The 15,000-nt window shown below is 45.6% G+C and overlaps 2 protein-coding genes across 4 annotated transcripts in view; one reads left to right on the top strand and one right to left on the bottom strand.

Annotated features, from left to right (window-relative positions):
- fam13a (family with sequence similarity 13 member A) overlaps nucleotides 1-7,756 on the top strand; it is a 40,816-nt gene extending 33,060 nt beyond the window's left edge. Inside the window, exons 15-24 of the mRNA XM_035531583.1 lie at nucleotides 1,249-1,465; nucleotides 1,819-1,960; nucleotides 2,197-2,278; nucleotides 2,554-2,759; nucleotides 3,027-3,110; nucleotides 3,636-3,731; nucleotides 4,876-4,959; nucleotides 5,526-5,725; nucleotides 6,020-6,121; nucleotides 6,238-7,756. Coding sequence (XP_035387476.1) covers nucleotides 1,249-1,465; nucleotides 1,819-1,960; nucleotides 2,197-2,278; nucleotides 2,554-2,759; nucleotides 3,027-3,110; nucleotides 3,636-3,731; nucleotides 4,876-4,959; nucleotides 5,526-5,725; nucleotides 6,020-6,121; nucleotides 6,238-6,361 — 1,337 coding nt within the window. The 3' untranslated portion in view covers nucleotides 6,362-7,756. The remainder of the gene's footprint in view (nucleotides 1-1,248; nucleotides 1,466-1,818; nucleotides 1,961-2,196; nucleotides 2,279-2,553; nucleotides 2,760-3,026; nucleotides 3,111-3,635; nucleotides 3,732-4,875; nucleotides 4,960-5,525; nucleotides 5,726-6,019; nucleotides 6,122-6,237) is intronic.
- LOC113588327 (probable E3 ubiquitin-protein ligase HERC3) overlaps nucleotides 6,490-15,000 on the bottom strand; it is a 39,422-nt gene continuing 30,911 nt past the window's right edge. For all 3 annotated transcript variants that reach the window (XM_027027455.2, XM_027027454.2, XM_027027456.2), the window contains exons 20-25: nucleotides 14,607-14,773; nucleotides 12,616-12,682; nucleotides 12,191-12,273; nucleotides 10,239-10,422; nucleotides 9,714-9,816; nucleotides 6,490-9,430 (exon numbers count right to left, since the gene is read on the bottom strand). In XM_027027455.2, coding sequence (XP_026883256.2) covers nucleotides 9,222-9,430; nucleotides 9,714-9,816; nucleotides 10,239-10,422; nucleotides 12,191-12,273; nucleotides 12,616-12,682; nucleotides 14,607-14,773 — 813 coding nt within the window. In that variant the 3' untranslated portion in view covers nucleotides 6,490-9,221. The remainder of the gene's footprint in view (nucleotides 9,431-9,713; nucleotides 9,817-10,238; nucleotides 10,423-12,190; nucleotides 12,274-12,615; nucleotides 12,683-14,606; nucleotides 14,774-15,000) is intronic.

The following is a 15,000-nucleotide window of genomic DNA, read 5'->3' on the forward strand; positions in this document are numbered from 1 at the left end:
CCCTCTCTCACAGATGCAGGTTCGATTCCTTTAACATCAGCTCTGTTATCACTTCGTCATTCTTTCTCTCCTTTTCTCTAATTTTGCCCCTTTCCACGATTTCCAAAGTTTTTCTCTAGTAGAATTAATACGAGGGTAAGGGTGCTGTATCCTGCCAGGTCCTGTCCCTCTGTCCCGATGTGTCCCGTTCCGGCTGCCTGGTAAACCTGCTCGCTCCCTGTGGCCCTCCGCCTGCATGTGTGATGGGGCCGCGGCCGTCAGAGCGCTGCCAGAATGATGCGGACTTCATTTGCGTAAACAACGGAGCAGGGCTGTTTGTTCTCCTTACGAGCTCCTGAGGGAAAGCTCACCGTCTAACACCCTGCGGATGTTATTAATCTGGCATACCAAACTGGCCTCCAAGGGCCGACGTTTGAATAGATTATTTCACATCAGCACCTCTGGATCATGACACCTACATTACAACACACAGAAAACCTGGAAACGGTTGTTGAAATGTTAATAAAATATTTATATTTCTTATAACATGCACATTTATTACATAAGACTTTCCTTAGCAGCATGGCCAGGCCTGGACACGTGGGTTTATTAGCGCATGCATGTAAATCACCTTTCTGCAGTGGAGGCAATGCAGCTGTCTGTCTCTTAGCAACCGCTCCTCGGCATGCAAAACCTCGCCTTTACTGCGTTACGTGTCGGGTTTTTGCTTTCACGCTTTTATTCTCTCCGTAATTGCTAGTTTGAAGCAACTTATGTCCTTGAGTCATTATCCGCTCTCAGTAATGCAAAATGGGAAAGGAAACATGGATAAAGTCTGTTGAACAGAGTAAACACTCAGTCATGTGATCCCTGGGGGACACTCAGGTGCTTGCAAGGACAGTTGTGGCCTTCAGTACCTATTTGACAATAAATATGTATGTCAGGGTCCAAAGGTCGTATACTCAATGGTTGGATTTTGTTTGTTCTCGTCATGCGCATTGCCCTTTACTTAGCACGTGCGGATCAGAACCTCTACTCTCCTCTTTCTTTGTCTTCATAGGGACCACAACTTCATATGAAAGAATTAAACACGCACACACACATTTTTCTCAGTTATGCTTTGAGAAGGCATTTAGCTCCATATGAAGCTGGTGTGTGTGTGTGTGTGTGTGTGTGTGTGTGTGTGTGTGTGTGTGTGTGTGTGTGTGTGTGTGTGTGTGTGTGTGTGTGTGTGTGTGTGTGTGTGTGTGTGTGGTGTCCTTCTTCCAGAGCCGGTTCCAGCCTACTCATCATGGCAGAGAGAGAGCATGGACCGTGACGAGGCGCGCCTCTCGCCCCATGCCGGGGGGCGGCTCATCCGGCAGCTCCTGGACGAGGGCGAGGACCCCATGCTGTCCCCTCGCTTCTACGCCTACGGCGGCTCCGAGCAATACCTGGATGACCCTGAGGTCCCACCCTCTCCACCCAACGCGCACTCCTTCATCAGGTGAGACGGCAGGAGAAGACGGAACACCACCACAGTCACGGAGGAGGCACCAGGTCTAGTTTTAGAGAACATGATGTTGGTGTTTGTTTGAAGCCTCTGTTATTGTTAATCTATGGGAAGAGTTTCCTGACTAAAAGAATCTAGAAGCAGCCTGCTGATATAAGAGCCACTGTGAGCTAAATGTGACCAGTTTTTTATGCTCCTATGCTGGCAGTATTACTGTATGGTGTTCAGAATTACAGTATTACAGAATTGGTGTTCAGAATTTGGCTCCTGAGCGCAGAGTTGTGAGCTGGTGCTCGGAGGGTTGATGTTCTTGATGTATAAGAATTTAACAGTTATGTGCTGTTTAGTCGACGACGGAGTTCCTCGCTGGGCTCCTGTGATGATGACCGTGAGGAACTCTCCACTGCACAGCTCTCCAAGAAGATCCATGGCCTTAAGAGGAAGATCCGCAAGTTTGAAGAAAAGTTTGAGGAAGAGCGCAAATACAGGGTGAGACCACAGACCACACGCATGCATGCACGCACGCCCCCCCTGGATACAGATCAAGATCAAAGGGTAGACATCAGGAAATGTTTTTTTTTTGTTTTTTTTAACCAACTTTAAAAATGTATTTCATAAAAACTCAAAATGGATGCCGTAACAGCCTACTCTTGCAAAATGGCCCCTGGTGACTTGGTTTCTTTTTTTTCTGAGACAACAATAATGTGCAGTGTTTTATTTTCCAGCCCTCCCACAGCGACAAAGCTGCCAACTCAGAGGTCCTGAGGTGGATGAATGAGTTGGCTAAGCTCCGGAAAGAGCTGAAAGGTACGCTGGAATCTCCTAATGCACCAAGAAGGAAGGATTAGCGAGATTAGCAACCTGTTCATCATGCTAATCTAACTCTCATGATATTTTGCTTCAATGAAAATTACAAAGGCAGAAATTTCTTCTAGTCTTAGATCAGCTGAGCTCTCAGGTACCTCCTGGCACAACCGTAAATGACGTTTTGTCAGGATCGAAGCGTTAGTACTACGTTCAGGACAAATCAGCATAATTATATGAATAATAATTCAATGTTACCACTTCCTGTGCACTCCCAGAGCACAAGCTGCTGAAGTCGGAGGAGGACCTGATCCCCCTGCCCCGTCAGCGTAGCAACACACTGCCCAAGAGCTTCGGCTCACAGCTGGAGAGGAAAGTCAGCGAGGCCAAAGCGCTCAGCACTCCCGCGGAAAGCACACTGGGCTCCATCATGAACAAACTCCAGGAGAAGCGCGCCGAGGTCAGCCGACCCGAGGACATCAAGGCAAGTGGTAGAGCGGAGCGATGTTACAGGGTGACAGAGCACCGCGTTGCGTAGACCCGGAGCTACAGAGTGTAAAGGCCGGAGTGAAGTTACAGTTAAGGACTTGTGTTTATGTCATTCATGTTACGCTGCAGCACACTGCAGATGTCTCACATAGCTTGGCTCAGACACACCAATGAACTGTATGAAGAAAGAATCCAAATACATATTCATATTAGTGCATTTATCATCTCTGACTTCCAAAATACCCCTATATTTCCATAACAGGATATGACCAGAGAACAAATTGTTGCAGAGAAAGTTGCTCTCCAGAAAGCATTACTGTATTACGAAGGCATCCATGGAAGACCGGTGAGTGGGCTGGAATGTGTGTGTGTGTGTGTGTGTGTGTGTGTGTGTGTGTAGAAGTCGTACCCACACGTTACTACACAGCTAAGGCTGATCTTCAGAAGGTGTAATATGGCCATCACACTACAGAACATTTTCCCCCTGTCTGTATCCACCATTTTGGACTCAAGGCCATTTGGGATCGCGTGTGAAAGCTTAAGTTATCTGGCCCTTGTATAAGCCAGTGCAGAAGTATACCATAATAAAACGGGTGGTGGAGCTGAGACTATCTGGGCAGCTGTGATAAAAATCCAACTGTCTGCGTGGGAGTTGACCTTCGTTATTAAAGTCAAAAATGGCTGGTCTGGCTTTCAGCCTACAGGCAGCCTGTGTTCTTACACACACTGCTTCACATCCAGGGGGGAGAATCGCGGTGGAGCGTTGAGGTCAGCGCGAGCTGTGCAGCAGTGTGTCTGTGCAAAAACTCTGAGCAGCAGTGACATGGCCTCCCTCGCTCCCTCCCTCCTTCTCTCTTCTTCCCCTTTCAAGGTCACCAAGGCAGAAAGGCAGCTCATGAAACCACTGTATGACAGATATCGCCTCGTCAAACAGATCCTGTGCAGACCGTCCACCATCCCTGTCATTGTAAGTATAGTCTCCTGCTCCCTCTATCTATCCGTCCGTCTGTTCATCCATCTGTCTGTCCGTCCTTGCAGGCACATAAGAACTGGCCCAGGTTTGTGTCTTAGCGAACGTAGCGAGTGGCAGGCCACAGTGCTCACTAAACATCCCCAGGTCATGGCACATTCCGCGAAGCCTACAGCATTCGCGGTTAACGTGAACGTTAGCCTCGGCTTTCCAACGGGGCATCGCTAGTAGGGTTACAGTTAAAGTGAGGATTAGAGTTAGCGTTAGGATTAGAGTTAGTTAGAGTTAGGATTAGAGTTATAGATAGTATTAGAGTTAGTGTTAGGATTAGAGTTAGGATTAGAGTTATAGATAGTATTAGAGTTAGTGTTAGGATTAGAGTTAGTGTTAGGATTAGAGTTAGAGTTAGGATTAGAGTTAGTGTTAGGATTAGAGTTAGGATTAGAGTTATAGATAGTATTAGTGTTAGGATTAGAGTTAGAGTTAGGATTAGAGTTATAGATAGTATTAGAGTTAGTGTTAGGATTAGAGTTAGAGTTAGGATTAGAGTTAGGATTAGTTATAGATAGCATTAGAGTTAGTTAGCGTTAGGATTAGAGTTAGTTAGAGTTAGAATTAGAGTTATAGATAGTATTAGAGTTAGTGTTAGGATTAGAGTTAGATTTAGGATTAGAGTTATAGATAGCGTTAGAGTTAGTTAGCGTTAGGATTAGCAGTGCCAGTATTCTTCTGGTCACTTCTAGAACAGTAATCTTGTCCCACGTGAGGACTTCCATCTGCAGGAAGCTTTAGTTCACTGGAGCAAACAAAAGTCTTCTCAGTTTCTAGAATACATTACTCATTTTTCCCCCTGCATTTTAAGATTACATTTTAAGGTACATTTATGTAATCTACATCTTACAAACATGTGACTTTAAAATGTGCCAAACATTCACTCTAAATCACAGCTCTGCAGTATAATACAATGTAAAGTTTTCACAGTACTGGAGTTCGAATGAATCCTCCTGTCAGAGGTATCTTAAACCTGCTGATCTCAGTTCATCTTAATGTGGCCGATCTAGTTAGCTGGTTGGAGTGGGCCACGTGTTGGCTGTGCTAAGGTCAGTGTTCTGAGCGGTAACTCCCTTATGAACCCCGGCAGGGCTCACCCTCCAGCAAGCGCAGAGCGCCACACCTGCAACCCATTATCGAGGGGGAACCTGCTCTGTTCTTCGACCACTTCAAGGTGAAGAGCGGCTGCTCTGCCAATAAGATATCTGGGTGCCTTGTCTGTCCCCGCCCACCTCTCTAATTAAGAATCTTGATCATAGCCTGTTGACCTTTGGTGTGACCTGTGATCATGGAACCAAATCAGCTTTGACTGGAGTGCTGTGTGTGATTTTACTGGTTGGGAAGGTTGTGTACTACTCATGCAACGGCATGACATGATGTGTGTTACGTGCATGGTATCTTTTTTTATTGTGTGTGTGTGTATGTGAAACCTTCTATACAGAATCAAGTGTATTGACTCTGATTTCCACAGTATTATTGCTGAAGTAAAGATGTTTTAACATTGCTGTTGCTCTAGCCATGTCTAAGTTAGTGTTGATGGAGAGATCTCACTTTAATCAAACCTGCAAATCACTACATTATCAAAAATCGTCTAGGAATAAGCATTCTAACCTTAGTCCTGATTTAATTAACAAGTGTTGATCCAATGAACCCCACTTGGAGGCAGTGGAGTCTGACAATCGTTGACTTAGCCAGTTCTCCCTCGGCCTTTAAGTAAGCGTATCCCTTCCATTTGTACAGGAGGAAGAGGATGGCTCCGACGAAGACAACGACAACAGGACGCAGGTCACACACCTGACGGGGCGTCCAGAGCTGAGCATGCTGGGGCTTCTGGAGCACCTGGACGAGGAGGTGGACGGTTTCATCTCGCCTGTTGATGACCTGTCACCCTCAAAGAACACTACAGACATGAGGCTGTCCAACCTGCACGCTGCCACCACGTGAGGGCCGAGCTCCTTTATACCACAGACATCAGCAGACTCAACAGTTTTTTGTTTACAGACGTGATGTCGTTAGTGTCCTTAATTCATAATCACGTCACACTTGTAATGTCTTAAAATAAGTAAAAACGAAATAAATTTTCCACTTTGCGTAAAGAGATCAACAGAAAAAGCCCAAGACATTTTGACTGTAGAGTTAGAACAGTAGTAACGGCACTACAAGGTTAAACATGCTTGCTGGTCTTGGGTAGTCGAACATGGTTTAAACACATCCTACTCTTTTTACAAACTCAGACAGGAACTGGTGGAACAACTCCAGGAAGCTCGTGAAGAGAAGAAAAGAATCCGCAAGAGCCTGCGTGAGTTTGAAGACCAGTTTTTCCGGCAGAACGGCAGGTAAAGAGGAAACTTGGGTCCGACGATGCAGCATTTGTACGTCTTACATTTCCTCTGATGACTTTATATTTTAGCAAAGGATAATGGGCTTCTTTACATTTTTACCATTCCGACAGAAACGTGCAAAAGGAAGATCGCACACCCTTGGCAGTGGAATACAATGAATACAAGCACATCAAAGCCAAGCTGAAACTACTGGAGGTGCTCATCAGTAAAAGAGACTCCTCCAAGTTCATTTAGCCTGGCAGAGCCCTTCACTGGACCCTCGCTGGGAACATTTGTCCACAAGCCACACAAGCACAACCAGGCACTGATAAAAAAAAAAAGCTTGTAGCGTTACAAAACTCAGATTTAGTGTTTTTTTTCCCTTTTGGTTTGGTTGTTTTTGTGTTGTTTTTATGTGGCTTCCAGGCCAATTAGGCTGATGTCATCAGAGATGTGGCCACTGTCACCTCTGCGGGACGTCTGTAAAATCCTCACCGCTCACCTTCCCAACCCTCAGATTGACATCACCTCAGTCCTTCTGCGGGACGTCTGCAGGACCACAGATGCAGGGCTGTCGCCTGCCACTGATGGATAGTGCTCCCTAACTGATCCCTCAGTAGTTGAGACAAATCTTCATTCATCAGCACCCCTCCATACCAGTACCACAGCAGAGCAAAGAAGTTGACACGTCTGTGTGAATTATAAAATGTTTTTATACCACACAACTCGTGTTAGTTATGTGATACACCACTTTTGCAGACATGTTTGTGTAATCAGAGGGTTATAAATGTTTCATAACAGAATTGAGAATCTGAAAGTCTTAGGTTTTATATAATTATTTGGTGGTGAATATATTTTCACTGTAAGGCCTGTCAGAAAGGAGAAAAGATTTTAGCAAATGTTGGACAGAAAGCTCTGTAAATACAGTAACAACTGCAACCTGCATGCAAATCAGGACAAAATGTTGTTTTCTAATGTTTATTAGGACCAGTGCCATATTTCACGCATGGCTCGATTTACTAATAGTGCTGCTGCTATAGAAACATTTCGTTGTAGGTCTTTCTATTTTAATGTACTGGTTCATATTCTCTCATCAGTAATTTGCTTAACTGCTTATAAACAGTGCAGCCAAACAAGTTATTAATTTTGTTGAAATGGAATCACTCTGTACTGGAAGGCAGGTGAGATTCTTTGAGTCCTTTTCTACTCTTAACGCAGATGAACACCTTAGACACTGGCTAAACCAGGAATTTGTAATGTATTGTTAAAGCATTCTTTTTTCCTCACGTATGAAATAAGCTCCATAATCTAACTGGCTGTCATTATAATGTCACTGTGTAACAGTGGCATGGGCCAACAGTACAGGAAAGTGTCTGCTTTTCTTTTGTTTATTGCCAAGCGATAGTTTTATGAAGAAAGAGAGCTGGGTCTATTCCTTGTTCTGGCCAACTCCAGACCCAGACCCAGACGGGCGGTCCACAGGAGTGCGTGGGCCTGGCCTGTCTGGTTCCAAACTGGACATATGCAGTGTGACCTTCGTTTTTATGGAATGTGAACACTGATGCTTTCTAATGAACACAGATGTGTACATTTTAGTACATTTTATTTGTATTTTGTACAAATGACAAAATGAAACCTATTTTTACTGGATGAACTCGTCTGGTGTGTTCTGTGCCGCAATGCTGTGAGCAATGTACAATTTATGGACTCTTGACCACATACCAACACATTTAGAGGTGGAATTATAATTTTATTTGTTCTGAAAAAGAAAATTGGTAAAACAATATATTTCATTTGAGAGGTATAAAAGTAAATATACTTTACAAATAACGCATCACTAGCCAGTGAGAAGCCCTTGCTTATATTTAATAAATGGAATGGAGGGGAGTGCCTGGTGAACTCTAGCTGTACGAGTGAAGACGCGTTAGCCCTCATCTACACATCCAGTCATTCTGACGCAACACTTGATAACAGCCAACAGTGACTGCCAAAAAATACCTCCATGTCTTACTGAGGTTATGGTTCTGAAGAAATTCTACAATAATTAAAAATGAACAAAATCAGATTTTAAGTTTTTTTGCTAAATTAACAGCTCCATAATTATGCATAGGCCAGTATTGAAAGAAAGATCAACCAATCAAAGACAGATCCATCATCATGTACTGACTGCTGAATCCCCTCCTTCAACATCAACCAAAGGCTTCCTGGTGATTCTCAATGCAATCACACAAGTTACAGTAACAATTGTAGCTTTCAAATCTTTAGTAATCAGATTTTTTTAAACCATAAATACAATATTTGGGTTTTACTATATACATTATTTATTGTTGCAATAAACAGTCATAAGCAGACTTGTCTTCCACTCTGCATGTCACACTTGCATGCACGCTCATCACTGAGTGCAAAAACAACTAAACCGGACAGCGAAGAGCCAAGGAGTGTCTCCTCATACGTGGCTCGCTGCAGTGAAGGCCATGTCTCCCGTCTCCTCCGGCTCCAGGAATCAGCATGACGCCAGGACAGAAGGGACTGAGAGTGAAGATGGCCTGGCCTTCGCCTCTGGATATACACCTCTGACCTCCACACCTGCTGCAGCATGTCCAGGCCCAGGGCCTCAGGCAGCCAGGGTGAAGGTCACAAGACGAAGGCCCGTGGTGGTGATGTTTATGAACCAATATATCAACCGCAGAAGGGGGGAAAAAATAACCATGTGGTGTCAAAAAAAAAAAAAAGCCACTGCCAACAAGATGCTCAGGTCTGATCCCAGACCAGCCGAAAAATACGCACAGATAGGATGTAGGTATCGCAGACAAAATTCACACCACCCTCACACTCGTCAAGTCCAAGAACTCAGAAAGAGAAAGCAAAAAAATATACTCTGACTAAATGTGCACATCTCATGAATTAAATTCACACATTAGACTCCCACTTGGAAAACAGGACAATAACATTTATTCCAGTGGGAGTTAGCGCAGGTACCCTTACAGGAACAGTCCTTCCTCAACCGCGGGCAGACGCGCTCTTCATCAGGCATGGCTAGATGGCACGCCTCTCTCTTGTCCCGCAGCCCCACGTAGCCGGGTGCTAGTGGGCGGGGCTGGGGGTGGGACTGGGCTCAGACCAGGCTGAAGCCCTCGTACTGTTCAATGGCGCGTGTGAGCTGCAGGTGTAGCGTGTCTCTGGTCCTGTAGCAGGGCATGTCCAGCAGGTTGTAGCAGGTGTGGGCCACGGGCAGGTAGTTCTCCGCCACCGCCGTCGACTGCAGGATGATGCGCAGGCTGGCCATGCCGTGGATGGGAATGCGGTCACTGCCTGTCAGGAACACTGCGGCAAGGGGCGGGATTAGCCATAAAGGACTGAGAGGGGGCAGGCTTAGCTGCTAGGCCTGAGAGGGGCAGGTCAGGTTTAATTTAATCACATGATCTAATTACCAGTGCTTGATAAGCCAAAGTAGGTGCGATAGAGGATCTGTGCAATACAAGCCATTACTGGTACTCAAGATTAATAATACATTAACATCCAAGTGCAAAAAATTCTATAATATTATGTGAATATTAATTTTGTGCTAAATTTCTCCTAGGCCAGACCTTGAGTATCTGTAACTTACATAAGAACTTTTTCTTTTTCTCCAAGGGAAAGTCATGGAACACCTCCCAGAACATGTGGACTGTGGGATGGGAAGCAGAGAACTCGCCCTTGTAGACGGCATTCTGGGTAGAGACAGGAACGGTATTACACGATGATGGGCTCTAGGACAGTCTCAGCAGAATACAAGCACAGGCCAGTGGCAGAAATAACTGAACAAATGCCATCTTGAGACTTGGATCGCTGGTAGCTGTGCAAGATTGTAATAACTGACAAATCCAGCAGATTTATACCAACCTTTATACCAACAGAGCCATACAATCCATCAATAACAATTCATCACTGTAAGTTTGAATGATTTTAATTACATTTACATATGAAAATTCATCATTTATTTAATTACAACCAACCAGATACTACTGGAATCAAACAAGTACAGCAGTTAATTTGTGTTAATGATACTGATGGCTGAGGCGTGTGAGGTGTGACCGTTCCATTGTGCTCCGCCCACCTTCTCTAGCTCCTCCCACACATGTGCCCCACCCACCTTCTCTAGCTCCTCCCAGTCATAGCTGCTGTTGCCCACCACCATGGCCATGAGCTCAGAGGGCTGGAACAGAGAGAGGACCCGCCCACCGCAGACCTTCAGGAAGCCCCCAGAGAAAGCAGAGTAGAGCTCACGCACGGAGTCACTGAAGATGTAGCGCAGGTAGGCCTGAACAAACTCCTCTCTGGGGTGGGTGGACAAACACACACACGTAAGAACAAACTCCGTGGTGGGGTGTATGGACGGACACACACACACACACACACACACACACACACACGAACAAATTCCTCTCTGGGTTGGGCATACACAGACACACACGTTACTTTAGCCTGTTGCCTTCAGAGTGCTGAGCTCTGACCTAACCTTTCGTGTAATTACATGTCACTAATCAAAGTGTAACCTCGGCCCTAGACTCTACTAAAGTATCATTTATTTCGTTACAATTACAGGCTTAAAAAAAAAAGAAATTCCACTTTGGAGTAAACAACATGATAATTAAGGAAATCAGTACACATGGCACATCTGTGATGACATTTTGCCTTTGTGTGTATACAGTATGCATGTGCATTCCCAGGTACTGTGTAGATTCTGGCATCAAGTGGAACAGCTTTTCAGGGGCTCATCTGTCACACAGCCCTGAGATTTACCCCAAAAATGATGACAAAACAAATCAAGTTGATAATCTGAGCATGGTTAAGAACATGTAAGCTTTTCACAGGATCAGATGAGGGTCACGTTAGAGGTTTATTGAGGTATGATATACGCATGCATGCCTTTGTGTGTGTGTGTGTGTGTGTGTGTGTGTGTGTGGTGCTCTGCACACAAAATATTTGACAGCAGGGACCACTGGCCATGTGTCAGGACATACAGGCAAGGTGCTCCACTCTGCTCACAAATGCACACACACAATCATTCTTGTAGTCACGCATACACGCACACTCACGCAGGCATGCGCATGCACACTCATACTGACACGAACACGCATGCATATAGGCACACACATTCACACACACACTTGCACAAATTCATGTAAGCACAGACACACACAAACACACTTAAGCAGGCAGGTACATGCGCGTGCACACACACACACACACACGCACGCACGCACGCACACACGCACACACGCACACAGCCTTCTTTACTCTTTGGCACTACATTACTGGCTATAATAGTGATGCATGTAGTGAGTGATTCCTTCATGAGGCTGGTCTGGTACAGCTGAGCACTAGCAGGGCTCTCTGCTCCTAAGCACAGCTGCCCCAGACGTCCTTACACTGCTCTGCACGATGGCTTCTGCTTTGGCCCACAACCATCTGGTAGGACTCCATGTTCTAAACAGCAGCAAGAGGCTCTAATTAAAGTGGCTCAAGTGTGAGTCTGCCAAGGATCCATTCCATTCTGGCAGAACTTCTATGCAGATGAAAGTGTGTGTGTGTGTGTGTGTGTGCGCTTGCATACATGCATGTGTATGTGTGTTTGTATCAGTGTTTTTATTCTCCTGTCCTCTGGGGAAATACCCTGAGGATTTTGCCCTGCAGCCTAACAGAATGTCCAATTCTAACTCTGTGTGTGTGTGTGTGTGTGTGTGTGTGTGTGTGTGTGTGTGCACACGCACAAAAAAGAGACAGATTTTCTGTGGATTTTCTTAATGCCCCATCTGTTTGTGCTGCGAATGAAATCTCTCAATCCTATCCACAAGTGAGTTTCTAGACCACGACACACCCACACAAATACACCCACCCACACAAACACCCACCCACCCACACCCTTTCTGGCAATCTGCTATCATCACTCCACAGACATATTTATGAAATCCAAGATGCAAGCTGGAACATCACAGCCTGTTTCAGCTAGCCGCGTAGCCGCGCGAGTGCGTTGCAGAAAGGTACGGCTGTCTGCAGATGACGGGTTATACAGGGCATGACAGACACACCAGAAAAACATACCTGTTGGACTTTATCACTGTGATGCTCTCCCCAGCAGGTATCAGCTCCTTCACCTCTGTCATCCCATAATACTCCCGGGTTATCTGTGGTGAGAAGCATGTCTGGGTCACGTAACAAACAAAGTCTCACAAGAGCAGTAAAATGCAGCGAACAGATGTTCAACCAAAGTCACCGCTTAATTACCAATAACTAATCTAAAACATCTAAACAAAACCTTTACTCTAGCTCATTGATTCAATATGGATTGTGTCCAGTAAAATGTCCAGTAAAAAATTAGGGCTGCTTTAAAAGGACACTAATTAACATGATACAGTTGCTGAAGGTTTCATTCACTCTGGCCTACGCCAGCCTCTCACAGTAAAATACCACTTTAAAATAACAAAAATTCATGCTTTAAAATGATAATCCATCCGTTAGACACTTACGGCAAAAGTGAGACAGAAGGCATCCTCCACATCGTCTCCCTCATAGTCCAGCAGCTGCTGGAGGCTCCTGCAACATTTCAAACCCTGAGTCTCAAACCCACCGATACAGGTGTGTACGTTTACAAAGAGGAAATACAGCTAGATCCACTTAAGAGCCAAGGACATGCGTTTATCATCATTAGAAACCTGTTCTTAGTAGCTGGGCACCAGCATTCAGACAACAGCCTGGTATGGAGGATTCATTTACCCACAGAAAAATGTTTGCCTCTTTATATTTGTTTACTTTGCTGACATTTTGTTGGTTCTGCTCACATAACTCTTTATCCCTCTGTACGAAGCTGGACTTACGAGCCTAGCCGTGGCCTATGGTCTCTCAGTGTCTGGCCAGGACAGTCCTTTCCTGCACCTAATCCTTGGCCAGTATTAACCAAACGTAAACAGATTTCCATCTCTGGGATGACGAGACTCAAACAGGCCGATGGAAGAATGAGGAGATCATGTGAATGAGGACAACGGAAGTGACAGTTGGCAAACGTAGCACTCAAGAGCTGAGACGCCCCGGTGTTGTCAAACATCGGCAAAAGAGAGTCATCTGTTAGCATGTGACCAGAACATGGCCTGCTTCAACTAGATTCCATATGACTCAGTCAGATTCTGCAAACATTCTGCAACTAAATACATAGCAGGTGTCTTGTTAGAACAACCACTGAGAACATAAAAAAAAATGTCATTGACAGAGAACCAATACCAAACAACTCTAAAAAATAAAGACCTCATACATTAGCCATGGCTCAGCACCACTCCACCACATACATTAGCCATGACTCAGCACCACAGCACACAAAGAAGGGACAACTGAACCTGACCAAGAGTCCAACACAAGAAAATAAATAAGGGCGCGTGTGTGAGTGTGTGCGTGTGAGTGTATGTGTGCGCGCGTGCGTGTGTGTGTGTGTGTGTGTGTGTGCGCGTGTGCGCGAGTGTGTGCGCGTGCGCGAGTGTGTGTGTGTGTGCGCGCACGCACGTGCGTGTGTGTGTGTGTGCACGTGCGTGTGTGGATGCAGATCTAGCAGAAAACTACTTTGAAAACAAAGCTCTGCTTCCCCATGACAAATGCTTCCATGACTACAACTCCCCAACCACGATTCCAGGGATGTAACATTTTTGCCGTTTCCCTTTGGCCATCTGCAATTAATTATCATCTAACCAGCCCGTATTCTCCAGAGGCGATGGGCTCCCTGCTGCACACTCATTAAACCTTACATAACAGCAGCAGGCTACACAACAGCACAGAACACGGCCAACAAGCTCTCTGAGACCAACAGACAGTACTGGAGCTCACCCAACGGACATGGAAAAGCAACGAGGGAGTAGCAGCTGCCTTCTCTCAGCGTATAGCCCACCCTCATCATACCTGAACACTCCAGACTACAGCTAACGAGCACCGTGCATAAACACATAAAAACCCCCTCAAATGAAATCCACTGCTTCCCAATAGTGCAGGCTTTTTAATCACGAGTGTACAGCAGACCTGGCACTATTGTCCATCTAGAGCATGGTCGGCAACGCCTTCCAAAGTCCTGACGTATCCGACGGCTGATAGTCCTATCGGCACGTCCCTTATCTTAACACGCTCTAACACTGATGACATTTTAGGGAACCTATGTGGTGAGGACGGTCGTGCTTTCTGTGGCATTCCAGCAGGCACAAGGCTGGTTCCAGCATTTACTCTCACTGCGCACGGTAGGTTTAGGTAGGAAACGTGGCAAATAAACAATCCTGAATAATGAATGCTGGTGTAGTGAAAACAAAGAGAAATCAGTGAAGGAGGGGTTTCACAAACTAACCAACGAGCCAAGAGATACAGAGCAGGAGGTTAACTCTGTCCAACAGCCCTTTTCTCTCTTCCTTTCCTCCGCCCGTGGTTAAGGTCATCCAGACCGACCCCCACCGCCAGCCCCAACCCAACAGTGGTGTTGTAGAATGCATACCTGCCCTCAGTAGGGGACAGCTCCTTTAGGTCTTCCAGAGAAGGACAAACATCCAGGAGCTTCTTGTAGAGTACGAGGGGGAAGTGCAGGTCAACCACGGTGGAGTTGTAGATGGCCAAACCACAGAGGATCCCGATCAAATGGAACCAGTTGTGTTCCACAAAACACTGATGAACAAACCAGTCCACAAAGAAAAGGTCAACAGGAGTCCGCCACATGTACAAGTCCAGCTTTTGCCTTCAGGCTTCTACTGTCCCCATAACTGATGTTTACTCATCTACTGATGTCCAGTGTGGGGCGTGTTAAAGTCCACACTAACTGAACACAACTCTTAGGTTACAATACCTGTGCACGATCATCTGTTTCAGCTCCTTAGTTTGATCTCCCCACCTCT

This window comes from Electrophorus electricus, chromosome 11, assembly GCF_013358815.1.
Source record: "Electrophorus electricus isolate fEleEle1 chromosome 11, fEleEle1.pri, whole genome shotgun sequence".
NCBI lineage: Eukaryota > Metazoa > Chordata > Actinopteri > Gymnotiformes > Gymnotidae > Electrophorus > Electrophorus electricus.